Genomic DNA, 13,722 nt, shown 5'->3' on the forward strand with positions numbered 1-13,722 from the left:
GATCGTCTGGACCAGCTGATTTAAATACATCCCGTCCCTCCAGAAGTTCCCTTACTAGATCCTCACTGACCCTAGGTCTGGGTGTGCCTCCCTGGGGGCCTATGGGGGTCCTGGTGGGGGGAAGTGACCTGAGCCTTGCTTAGAAAAATGGAGGCAAAGAATTTGTTAAATAGGTTAGCTTTATCATCTGATGCGACTACCAGATTTCCTAGCATGTCTTGCAGAGGCCCCACATTACCCGGTACCTTCTTCTTACCCCCTATGCATTTAAAAAAGGACTTCTTGTTGTCCTTGATCCAGGTAGCCAGTCCCAGTTCCTTCTCCGCCTTGGCCTTCCTGACCACCCCCCTACAGCCCCAAGCAACCGAGGTATAGTCCTGCTACAACATCTACTACAACATTCATTAATTTGTTTTCAACAAATATTTTTGTCCTGGTTTACATGTGTCTGTGTAGTGTACATAGAGGTTTCATAGTTTCATAGTTAGTAGGGTCAGAAGGGACCTGAGCAGATCATTAAATCCGACCCCCTGCAATGGCAGGAAAGAGTACTGGGGTCAAACGACCCCAGTAAGGTGATTGCACAATATCTTAAAATGAAGTCTTACTCTTGTATGTTGTGGGAGGGTGAGCAGTATAGGTTTGTGGGGGCTATGGATGTGTCTGTGGGGGGTTGGATAGGTGTGGGGTGAGGAAGCATGTGGGTGGGTGTGGGGGAATAGGGACACTCTGTCCCTCCATCCCCCATTGCGCATCACGCACACACACAAACACTCACACTCTGTCTCTCTCTGTCCCTCCCTCACTGCTTTCCGTGTATCTCCCCCTCTGTCCCTCCCTCACTGCATGGACGCATGCACACACACACATCCACCCCTCTCAATCCTAGCCCCGGCATACTGGCGTGGTCCCCATGCTCCCACGGTCTGGCAATGCAGCCGGAGCCACATGGTGCTGCAGTGGCTGGCAGGCAGAAAAGCAGTGAAAGCAGCAGCAGACAGGGGGTAGTAGGAGCGAGCGGGTGTATGGGACCTCAGTGACAGCTGGGCAGGAGCACAGGGCCCACGCTGGTACACCAGGGCCAGTACCAACAGGGCTGAGAGCAGGGTGGCAGGAGCATGGAGCCGGCCTGGCAGGGTCTCCATGGAGCTGAGGGAGCCAGCCTGGCTCCACAGAATCCCTGCCAGCCCAGCCCCGTGCTCCTGCTGCCCCACTCAGGGCCCCCCCGGTGCTGGTCCTGGGACACAGTGCAGGCCCTTTGCTCCTGTCCAGCTGTCACTGCACTCCAGCATGCCTGCCAGCTGCCACCACTTTCCCCACTTTCTTGCACACTACAGCAACACTCAAGCACCACGTGGTTCCCAGCTACACAGCTGCAACTGCAGGACTTGGCAGGGGCTGGGCCAGCCCCAAGGACTTGGACTATCGCATTCAGTTCTCCCCTGCTTCCCACCCCCACTTATCTGAATTTCCCTCTGGCAGTGGGGGGCAGGAACAGCGCCAGGGTCCCAGACCAGAAGCCTCTGGTAGGCAGGGCTGGGTGGGCCTTGCTGCTGGGTTCCTGGGTCCTGCCACCCGTTTCCCCTGGGTCCTATTGCTCCTGGCTCCTGTCATCTTTGACAGGAGCCAGGAGCAGATAAATATTAATTTTCTCAATTTTTAGGGGCCCCACAGGCCAAGTAGAATGACCTGGCAGGCTGGATGCAGGCCATATTTTGCCTGCCCCTGTACTAGCTCTTTCCCACATCTAATAACAAGGACACATTGGTCAATGGTTAATTATACTCAGTTGATGCTAAGCCAGTCTGTACTGCATTGAGGTCCCTTCATGTAGGGACCCCACTGGGGAGAGCCAACTCAAGGGAGAGGGTATATGCTGTAGAAAATAATCCCCCCAAGTGTCAATACTACATTGCACTGCACACCAATAACATTCAATGTTTCAATTTAATGGGACACAATGACCTGAAGGGATTCGATCACAGTGTCCAAGGCTGGGAGCCAGCTCCGAGACACATACCTTCCCCCAGAGCAAGCAGCCCACTACTAATCCATGACTATGCCCCATAGTGTTGCATGGACATTCACCCCTTTCTATTCATCTCCCATGCCTAGGGGAATCCATCATTATTCCATGCTCCACTCTGCTAACTTACTGCACAAAACACATAAGATTCATTCCCCATTTCAAAGAGTTTATAATAAAAAAATAGGACAGAGGCAATAGATGAAATAAGCTAGGAGCTGACCAATCCAGCCCACAGAACCATTGGACCTGGATTGTGGATATGGCGCTTTGGCCTTAAGCACTCTCCACATGCTGCCACAAAGACAAGTAGTAGCAACAACTAGGTCCTAGTGCCCACCCCTCTGTTACTTGCGGTAGGTCATTCTGGGCAACAGCGGGAAAAGGTTGCCTAACCTTGCAATAAATGGTTGTGAGAGCAAAAGGAAACAGTGGATTATACTGGGCAGTAATACTAGCTTCACAAGTCCTTACAGATGACATCCAAGCCTAGTGTGAAGCTAGGAATCACCAACTCATTTACAGGTTGGAGGGGGAACAACTCCCCCCCCCCCAAAAAAAAACAAACCCAAGACACAGAGTGATTATTAATGACCAGCCTGAAACCCTAACATGCAATGTAAATTAGCCTATGCTGACCTGCATGCTGCTGTGGTCAGTTCGATTCAACTACCTGAGCCGTAAGTCAAGGATCTCAACACTATTACCTGCAGTACCAACATAGCTACAGTCTGTGCCTCAGAAACCAAGAGTTGATGTCTCCTATTCCCATCAAAGATCACAAGACTACATTTTCTTCCAAGAACAATATAGTCTAACAGTATTTACCTCTCCTGCACCAATGTTGGGGAGGATTAATTAAATTACTGTTTGCAAAGCGGTCTGAGGTGCTCAGATAAAGGGATTGCAGAAATACTCAGAAACCTAATGTCAATGGCTGATTCTTGATTGGTATTTAAATAAGATACAACAATCCTATTCAAACTCTTGCATTCAATTAACAGGGACAGTAATTGTGTTGGATACCAGTGTACAATTAAATACATTTTAATGATGATTAATTACTACTGTGTAATTGACTGGTGTATAAAAAGTAGTGTATGTAGTATATGGTTTTAAATGTATAGCAGCAGGGAGATGGCATTTTGCTAGCTCACCCATGCAGATGCTTGACATAAGGTCTTAATTGATGAGAATGTCAGCACTCAAGGGAGCATTTTTAAAGGGCCATATCCCTTGATTTTCACAGCTAAGGCAAGCAGAAATGCCAAGGCACAGGCTCCCTTCAAAAATTCTGACTGCATCCATCCCGTGGAAGTGACGCATTAATGTGATAAGCATCATCCCTTGTAAAACTTTGTCCTCCAAGACAACGGCATTGCAACGTGACATGTTAGCTTTTGCTTTGTGACTTTAGCATGTTCTCTGGTCTTTCCTCTGCAAGAAGTTTTTTCAAAGTAGCTCATGCTTGTCTGAAATCTTTGTGTCATTAATAATTAGTAGATTGCAGTGCCAAAAAGCTATCTCCCTCAAAAGGTGTGGTTTGCAGTTTCCAAGACTCAGCCGTGAGCCCCCCCCCATGAGCTTATCTCTGCAATGCTGTTTCACTGCTGCATACAGCTGCCCTATGATCTGTTTTGTAACCAACTTAAAACTGATAATCCAACCATGAATTTAAAAAAATGAAAGCTTTCAGGATGAAAGTGAAATTGATCTCAGGTTCCAGTTTGCCAAATTGCACCCAGATTTAAAGTTCTTGTGTTAGGAAAAGCTGAGGGCTCGATTAAACATATCAGTGGGACCCTACTGGGGCCTCAGCTTAACTGAGGCTTCTAGATGCTACTACAATGGAAAGAAGAACAGGGCTGATTGCATGGTAGGTGTCCTTTGATAAAGAGGTGCAGACCCTGAAGTCTATAAACATTACCACGCAACAGCATTGCACAATGCAGGTCAGGAAGCAGCAATTCACACCAAGACAAGTGGTCCCGCAGGATGCATCTCATCATAATGGAAATGAGCTGCTGCAGACTTTATGCTGAGGCAAATAGCCCCACACTGTACACCGAGAGCAAGGCACATTTCACAAAATCAGTGATTTAGCTGAGAGAGATGGACAAATCCCAGCTTTGCTTGCTTCAGCTCAAAGTATTTAGAGAAATTCTCAGGCATCCTCTACAAACTTTTTATACCCTTGCTATGCATCAAATCAGACAGAGGACAAAAAAACAATGCCAGCACCTCCTCTTTGAAATTTCCCCAGGTGGAGGAGAGAGGAGAATTGGGTAGAGGGTTCCCCCATCTGTGACATCAGTTAAAATATCCTGCAAGCAGAAACTTAAAAGGAACAGCTGGAGATGAGAATATTGGCAGGAAGAATGCGGAGGGACAAGTGGAAGGGAATGAAAGTGGTTATTTTAAGAACCAGGAAGCAGAAGTCCCTGCACTAAAATAGATTATGCTGAATCAAGAGTTGAAACGCTACCATGGACCCTGACACTGAGGAAAAGTTTGCCCTTAGTGACTGTGGCTGATAAGGAAATGCCTCTTTTTCCAAGCCCTGGAACACAGGGTTGATAAACAAGGGTAATGCACAGAAAAGGCCAAATAGGGGAATGGCTTTCCCTTCCCACCAACCCACCTTCCCAACAGTACCTAAACACCATACACAGCACTGCACAGCACAACGTGCCTTCTCTTTGCCAAATTATTCCTGCTCAAGTATTAGTCACAGACAGAACCATGAAATGAGTTCACCCCTGTAAGAAACCACTTCAAACCCAGTGATGTAAGCAGTATCTTGCCTCTAGCAGGTTTGGCCCAATATCCACAAAAGCAACATGTTTCAGCAGAGCCAAGCAAAGACACCACCAGGAGACTGGGAAAGCTTACACAACAGTGCAAGAACACAGGCACCTCTAAGCAGAAACTAGACAATTTGTGTGGGACTGACAACAATTTCTGGCTCTAGAAAGACAAAAAGCCATGGTCCCTTTGAGTGGTTGACATGAAATGAAATGAGATAAGCCAGAGAAGGATGACCTCCATTCATATCTTCAAGAGAAGCAGCGTCTCTGGTACACCTGGTTGGGAATTTTCCATCAAATGCAACTTCAAGAAAAATCAAAATCTTCTGCAGGAAAATTTTAACTTTACCATGGAATTTCAGTTATCCATTGGGAAAATGTAACATATTAGGTCAAGTTGACTTCAATCTAAATGCATCAGCTTCTTGATCCAAACTAAACTGTTCAGCTTCAGATCAGTTTGACATTAATCTGTGTCCATCTGACCTACCACAGCGTCTCCGGGGAGCTGTAGTTCAGGTGTCTCACACCTTTATTCTCTTTTATGGTTCAGTCTCTGGCAGGACAGCATTTCTTCTCATGCATCACCATCTCCCCTCTAGTTAACATTATGGCAGTAGCTATGGCAATAATGAGCTGACTGTCAATGGAAAAGCAAATCATAGGGATCACAGGAAAGAAGGGATAGAAAGGACTTCACAGGGTCATCAAGGCAGGATCATCCCCAACTAAACCATCCCAGCCAAGTGTTTGTCTAACCTGCTTTAGAAAGTTTCCAAGGACAGAGATTCTACAGCTTCTCTAGGTAACCTGTTGCAATGCTTGACCACCTTCAAAGTCAGAAAAGTGGCTTAAGCCAGTGGAGTTCAAACTTCCTATAGTCAAAGAACCCTTTCATATCACTTCTGCCTCAAAACCACTACCCCTGGCTCTGTATGCTGTGTGAGCTGATGTGAGACTAAGTGACCTGGCCCAGCAATGGCAACATACCACCTCCCAGTCCACTGTGTCATTATTCCCAATTTCTTTGCAAATGAGGTAGGTTATCAGGGCCTACCACAGAATCCCAGAGTTTCAAGGAACACAGTTTGAATACCACTGGCTTAGGCAGTCATGGTATAATGGTTGACTTCGGCAATCATTTTCGGAGTTTCTGTGTACCCAAAGCTCTAACCCAAGCAAATGGCAGCAGCTGAGTCTCAAAAACTCTGAAGGGCAGCTACATAGAAAATAAAACTCCCACAACTCCTAGAAAGGCTCCTTCCAGGTCAGGAATGAGGCACACATCCTACTGGTGCTCCTGTTGTTCCTACTCTATGGACCCTGCCACACATTCAAATTAAAGCTGGATAGAAACCAGCTATAGAGTTGTTACACATTTTCAAGCACCAACTTTGTAGCTGGTTGGTCCTTTGAATAGCTGGACAGTCATTTTTATGGTGTGATAATTACTTTGCAAGTGTGGCTGGTCTAAATGTATTTATTAACCAGTTAATTGTGTAATATATGTAATGTGTAGCAGGGGCCTATGACTAGACAGGGCCTTTCAGCCTGCCTAGCTGTCAGTCTGGCTATTTTCAGTAGCCCCAAATCCAATTTCAAACATGATAAAGTAAAAATCAGCAAACAGTGAATTTCTGGCAGGCTTCTAACTTGTTTATTGTTTAAGTGGCACACAATGCAGGAAGAGCTATTGAAGGGCAGCTGCAGCTGCTGTAGCATATTTCTCTCACCAGCGAGCAGCAGCAAAACCAAGGGACCATCCTAGCTTCTGCCAAAATGCTCTCACCTGATGATTGCGGCAAAGCTGTCACACCTGTGCCACAGGGGCCCTCAGCTGGAGGACAACAGGGTGGCAGTCAAAAGTAACAAACAGGACCAACCCCATGCCTGACCTATCATGCTGACTGCAGTGAGTTATGCCCAGGATCAATTTCATGGCAGCAGGATTTGAGACTAGGAAGCAACCTGAGGTATCAAGAGGTAGTAATATGTTAAAGCTAAAGGAGGTATTCAAACACAGGGGTTATTCAGCTGCAATACCCAAGAGGACTGGGGAGTGAGGAAATTCTTTGAATGAAAGCTGAAATTCAGATATCATCATCACACAATACTGGGAGCTGAAGCCATGGCTTCACATGCCTTAATCCACACCTGCCTTTAGCCCCCATTGTGACCAGCCCTAGAAGGCTGACTACCCAGGCTCAGTTTGGCTAATCTAAGATGTCTTGTCAATAGTCCTGAATGGGAATCTATGAATCTGGAGTAGCCCTTGGCTTTCCCCTCACTGCCTACTCAGCCTCTTCCTCCATTCAGCAGGATTGGGAGGAAGCAGCCAGCATGGACTTCAAGAAAGCTCACACCACAAATTATTTAGGGAGCAAGCTAAAGCCATACTTGGGGGCAGAATGGTAGCAGCAGTTTCAGTGCTGTGTACTGCTTCCTGGGAACCCAGCATTTCATGGGTTCTAGAGACATGGCAGCTTCTGATAATTCCTGGAAACCCTCAGACTGACTTCACCCTTTTCAGCCTGACCCAAGGTTCCTTCCTCTGTCTGGTTCTGACACAGTTCTCAAGCCACATGTGATGCAATTAGATGTGCTTCCCTTTAGTAGCTGGGGGCCTTTGAGACTTCACTGTATTTCTTCCAATATTGAGAAATGAACAAGCCACTGAAGACAGCTCAATTTTAAATTATCCTTCCTGCCTGTGGGTTTCAGTCAATCCACTGTCAGTCTTTGTGTGCAGAGACCTGATAACCCGGGGGGGGTGCCTACAAAGCAACTTTCTAGAACACAAACATCATGGTTTACATTTTGTTTCCATATTTAACCGTGCGTGCACTCACTCAAACACAGCACAGCACCAACATACAAGTACTGACATCAAGATACCATGGCTTAGTAGGGCCTTAATTTTTGCCTTTACTTCCATCTTTCCCAATGAAGGAATCGGAATAGCTTATTGTTTGAATTCATGGGCACTAAAAGGACTGACCTGCCCTATGTATATTTGCCAACCACAGGTAGAAATTCACATTTTAGGGCTTTCCTAAGCAGTTCTTTGTGCATGGCTGTGTTCACTGGCCCTTTCCCAGTGAGAGCTGTCCTGGAGAGCACCATGAATGCCAGTAGGCTCCATTGTTTTTCCTTTGGTGTACAGAGCATGACAGGCACCAAAGTAGTTAACATAAATACAGCCTCTCTCCTATGCGCCCCTTGCTGGATTGGATGAGCAAAAAACTTTTCAAAAGTAGTCACCAATGTGCATTGGTAACAAAAGTCAGTCATAAACCTGACTCAACTAACCTACTAAGCCTTATCTACTGCTTCTTCACATCGCTGGTAAAACACAAAAAATTCAGAACGCACTTGGGAAAATGACCCTCCACATCCAGGCAGTACCTTTGAAATAACTATGCATTCAAATAGGTATCTGCCAGTTAACATGCTTTGAAACCACAAATAGCAGACACAAGAGAAGTACAAAGCTCTGGTGATTCCAGTGTGGAGTGTTCAGAGTCACTTCTACCTCCTTACTTATTTCTGCTTGCTTTAACCTCCCCCTCCTGCAAAATACAATAGAGTATCAGAGACTTCATCTCTAAACGAGGTAGCCACTGTAGCAACAGAGCCTTGGAAATATCACAGATTCACCAGTCAGGCAGCTACCCATGCTTGTAGGTGTATTTCCAACACTCCCCTACTGACTCAGCTGCACTCCGAGTCATAATAACGGCACTAACCAAGCGATTACAGGCTCTGATCCTTACTTCGGCTGCCGGATCTGTATGTTGAGGTGGCTCTAGAAGCATTCCATTCTCATAGACGTTGCAACTGAAGAAGCTCTTCCAAACAGCATCTTGGCCTGGAAAATGCCTTTTGTACAAAACAGGCCTTCCAGGAAGTGATTGTGGCTCGACTTGCCTCTCAGGAGGCAATAAAGGTATGGCACTGACTTTTGATCCCTTTGTCAACACTGTTACGACTGAGAACAGGGGGTAATTCAAGCACGGGGTTTTTTGGCGTAACTAAATCCTCTTTCCCCAACCTGATATCTTAGGTATTTCTCCTTCCAGCTCCTCTGCCATGGGAAAAGCCTGTGGCTTTTGAGAAGTGATTCAAAACAAAATCTTGCTTTAGAAATTGATCCTGCCCTGCAGCAACATCTCTGTGAACCACCACAATTATGCACAGCAATCCTAAAAGGGAGTGTCCCATCAGCTATCCCCAGCACTGACCCCGTAGCAGAGGAGTTGGGGCCAGAACATGAGGTCCCTAGAACAGGGATGATTCTCAACCAGGGTACCACAGCACCCTGGGATGCACTGATATACTTTTAAGGGTGCTACACAATATTAGTAGTCGTATGTGTGCAAACACCTACACACCACATGCAAGATAAACCCAGAAATTTCAAACAGGAATCCATAACATCAAAACTATTCTGACCTGTTCGGTTCTTCTGAGTTCTTGGTAACACAAGAACTACTCTATTATTCTCCACAGTCAAGAAACGAGAGAAAGCTAAGCACTGCCATTTTCCAAGAGGTGCCTTGAGTCTCACAAAGTTGAGGATAACTGCTCCAAAATATTAGCCACTAGGAAACATTCCAAATTAGTGCAGTTTCTGAGCTGTATCAGGAGCTGGTTAAGCCCCTGGCCAGTCCCAGACCTGGGAGCAAGGAAGGGGGCTTGCAAAAATGTGTAGTGCCTTCTCCCATGCTAAGCTGGAGCAAGCACTGCTGAGCTCCAGCTGAGGACTGAACCCACAGTGGGAAGTTGCTCTACAAAGCTCAAAAGAGCAAGTCAGTTACTTCTCCTTTATAAAAAATAGGAGGGGAGAGAGAGTAGTGGGTCTTAGGAGTGGGGGGGCAGAGGGAGGAAGGAGTATTAATGGAAATCCTCCTTATGGGAGATCAGTGACTGGGGACCTGGTACCTCTTGAGCTTGGCTTCCACATCCTCTAACACATTTTACAAAGAACTGGTGCCAGCTCCCAACTTTGGTGCTTCACCCCTGAGCTCTGAACAAGGCAGCACAATGTGCTGTTAACATCCCTAGCTCTGACCATGGATCCACACCTGTAGCCTCTTGACTACACACGTCTCCACGTGCATGCTCTGAACAGGTTATCTAGCGCTATCGGCCCCTCACCCTTTACACAAGAAAAATGTTTTTTTCAACTCTCTTCTACTTCAAAAAGATTAGCAGAAAGAAGGGGGAGTCTCAGATCAGACAGGCACCTGCAGTATTTGCTGTCGCAGAACCACAGACAGTAGAGATGGAAGCAACCTCTCAGGGCAGCCCAGTCATCTAGACAACAATGCTCCTGTGAACAAGCAAAGTGTTATGAGGATTAATTCTGTCTGGAAATGAAAAGTGCTATTTTAACATTATCATCATCTGACTCATTCAAGCATCAGGATCGAACAGTCCCTCCAGGCTAACCTCAAGAGCTCTGACCAGGTCTGTTTTTAAATGATACAAAGGTACTCACAGCTTCTATCACTTCCTTCCTGCAGCTTGCTTTGCCTTCTAACAGATTTTATACCATCAGGAAGATTTTCCCCTCATTCAGTCAAAATGCCCCCTTTTGCTCTAGTCTGCAATTCAGAACAATTCAGGTACCTATGAACACAAGGTTCTCATTTCAGGAGCTTTACAAAACTGTTTGTTAGCCCTGACGCTTCAGATCAGAGGCCAGTTGCCTTTAAAAATCATGAACAAAACAACCTTTAGCCTATTGCATAACAAGACCCTTAATGGGGTTTTCTACCTTAATCCACAGCCCTTTTGCCTTGGCCATTGCTGGAGACAGGTGGACCATTGTTCTCTTCCACGGAGGCAATTCCAAAGTTCCATGATAAGCTAATGGTCTCTATCTGGCCCCACTGACTTGTGCCCTGTATTAGGTCCCCTCTGCAGTGAAGCATGAGATGACATAAGGACTGTCTAGGAAGTCAGACTTCCTCCCACCCCCACCCCCAAACAGTTCTGACTAGCAGAGGAGGAGAGTTCTCTCAGCGTCTCTGCACAGACATCCTCCAAGTGCGTACGCACTTCAGCCCTGAGAAAGAGCTAAATATAGCCTCTGCGTGGAGAGAGGGGATGATTGTGTCTATGAGAGCGGAGGTGAGAGAAAGGGAGTGGGAATCACAATGCTCACGTGCTTCTGCCTGCCAGTATGTGCGTAGTACTGTGCACCTGCCCACGCATGGGGAGCTAAGCCCATGAGCCTCCCTAGAATTGCAAGGCTCCACCAGAGACTGGCATGCATTTGCATTTGTACAGAGGTGCCAGAATGGATGATAGTACCTGGGATAGGTAAAAAACAACTATAAGTAAGTAGTGAGCATTCACACACGCACCTTCCCAAGAGCTGGGCAAGTAAAGCAAAGAAGCAGCAGCAAGTATCAAGTTCTCCCTGGGAGCTCATGACATCATACAAATATCCAAACCTTGCTCTTTGGGGACAGTCAGCCTCCTCCCACACATTTTAGAGCTGCTCTCCTCTTACACTTCTGTACTCCCCCAGGAATGGGCTCGCCTCTGCCTTCATTGCCTCTGAACAAAGCAGCAGCGGCAGGATGACTTGGAGCCCAGGCAAGCAGCATTTACCATTTCAGCACAGCTTCAGCCAAAGCATCAATGGGCTGGTCTCCAGCCAATGGGATGGCTACATGCAAATGAGCAGTGCCTGTCTTTCCTGTCCTGCAGGTGAATGAGGAAGTGAATCAGGGAAGCAGCAGGTGGACTTGGAGATAAAAATAGATCCTGGGAAGAAAAAAGGAGCAGACCAGTTGGAGGTGAGACAGGCCAGGCAACAGCTGCTCACAGGAGCAAATGCAGTGGATCCCAGCCAACCTTTCTTTACACTAGAGTCGGTGAACAATGACCTCATGTACTCAGTCAAGGTGGAAAACTTCTCTCCTGTCAGCCCAGCAACCAGAGACCCAGGTTGGGGCTGCCTCCAGCCCAGTTCAGAGCCATGAACAACACTGGGTACTTGATAGTCATTTTCATAGTTTCATAGTTGGTAGGGTCAGAAGGGACCTGAGTAGATCATCTAGTCCGACCCCCTGCCATGGCAGGAAAGAGTACTGGGGTCAAACAACCCAAGCAAGGTGTACATCTAGCCATTTTGTTACAAGATTGGCCAAATCCTGTGCCAGTACCATCAGCAGCAAATTCAAAACCAGTCAACACGGACTCCACAGAAACCAAGGCCCTGAATATAGTCTAGGAGTTAATGTAATTATTTATTTTTATATTTCATATAGTCAGGATCTATTTTTTTAAAGCTGTAGTATACTTATTTCCCTGTAGCTCTGGGGAGCCTTGCTCATGAACCAGAAGCCCATCCCACCAAGTGCTGTACAAAGGAAATATATCATGAGAAGAACCACACCCCTAAGAGCTTACCATCTAAATTTCTGCTCTCAGTTATACTAGTGCAAGTAATCCTCTGAAGTCAAAAGTATCACGGGTGCGACAGCAAAAAAATCAAACTTTAGGTCTCTATGCTCTATAATTGCTAAGATAACCTTCAAACTGGGAAGAGCTACTATGGTGTTTCCACAAGTTAGCAGAAAGCCTGAGTAGTAGTTTCTATGGATATTCTGATTTGACTTAACAACTGGAACAATTAACAATCCTCCTGGTGCCATCCCAAAAGGAACAGAATCCTGCTTCTCCTCTCATTGCAAGGCTAATGAGATTAAGCATAAATAATTTTGCTCTGTCCCCAGCATCAGCATCCTGATTAATACACACGAAGTGGAGAATCTGTTGTGTCCCAAGGTTACCACCACCTTGCTTCAGACTGGGACTTGCACTTTATGACACTCAACAGACCTGTTGTTACAGTACAAGATCTAAAGGGTACACTTCAACTGGAAGAAGCCATATCTAGGGTGGAACACATCTGCCCAACAGCTAAGCTACAGGACAGAAAGCAAAGGTGACTATTTCTAACAAAGACTACAGGATGAATAGCTATGTGAGTAAGGAGCTGTCCAGAATAACTTCATCCAAAGCCACTTGGCAAACAAGTGTCAACGGATCTCTCATGGCAGGAAGTGCTCAGACCACCTGTGTTTTTCCATGTAAGCAAGAGATAGTACATTGAGCAGCCCAGCACTACTCTCCAAGGGTACTGGGTCAGGGCCGGCTCCAGTGGAAAGCTGACAGTAATGCTGCTTCTCAGCTGAGTGTGTGAGAAATGCTGGGATAGAGCGGCGCTCTCAGACAGGGCCAATTCAGTGAAATCAAAATGTTCCACAGTACTATGGCAATTCTGAGCACTGTCCAGCTCCATCAAAACCTTCCTGATTCCCCTGTTTGGTCTCCTGCCAGTTTGCCTGTCTGTCTCTTCTCTAGCTGCTAGCTGGCACTTGGGGCGACCAGTTCCTGCAGTTCCCCAGGCTCTTTAGCAGTCACATCTTGATGCCCAAGCTTCATGATCACACAGCTCCTAGGTTCCCAAGAGTGCCTAGTCCCTAACTGAGCATCTCCCCTGGCTTCCCTACAAACTGGTAGGCTCTGAGAGAGCAAGGACACCCAGTCTGCCTGGGCTGACCATCTCACAGGGTGCTCAGCTTTCCTAGCTACCCAGGATGCAATTCTCCTGGTTCCCAATGCACCTGTTACCAGCCCCTTGGCTCCCCAGGCAACTGGGTCTTTACACAATTCCCTGTCCAAGGGACTGCAACCCCAAAAGTAGCTTCAATGTTCAGTGCCAGTCCTTCTTTAAAGGAACTGCTGAGAACTGAGCTGCAAAGCCAGCCTGAACTTCTGGTGTTTCACCCCAATTTGGGCCAAAAATACCTTTTCAGAGATTCAAAAGTGTTTGCAGGAGTCAATTTTTATTTTCAAGTTAGCTCTTCC

At 46.5% G+C, this 13,722-nt stretch overlaps 1 protein-coding gene across 3 annotated transcripts in view; it reads right to left on the reverse strand.

Moving 5' to 3' along the window:
- LOC109300514 (diacylglycerol kinase eta-like) overlaps window positions 1–13,722 on the reverse strand; it is a 167,001-nt gene that overhangs the window by 97,893 nt on the left and 55,386 nt on the right. Inside the window, exon 1 of one of the 3 annotated variants that reach the window (XM_019521175.1) lies at window positions 10,613–10,813. The exons of the other annotated variants lie outside the window; for them this stretch is intronic. Coding sequence (XP_019376720.1) covers window positions 10,613–10,663 — 51 coding nt within the window. The 5' untranslated portion in view covers window positions 10,664–10,813. Of the gene's footprint in view, window positions 1–10,612; window positions 10,814–13,722 lie in introns of those variants that run through there. 3 annotated transcript variants of the gene reach the window in all.

Source organism: Gavialis gangeticus, unplaced genomic scaffold (assembly GCF_001723915.1).
Source record: "Gavialis gangeticus isolate Ggan-Ray unplaced genomic scaffold, GavGan_comp1, whole genome shotgun sequence".
NCBI classification, from domain to species: domain Eukaryota; kingdom Metazoa; phylum Chordata; order Crocodylia; family Gavialidae; genus Gavialis; species Gavialis gangeticus.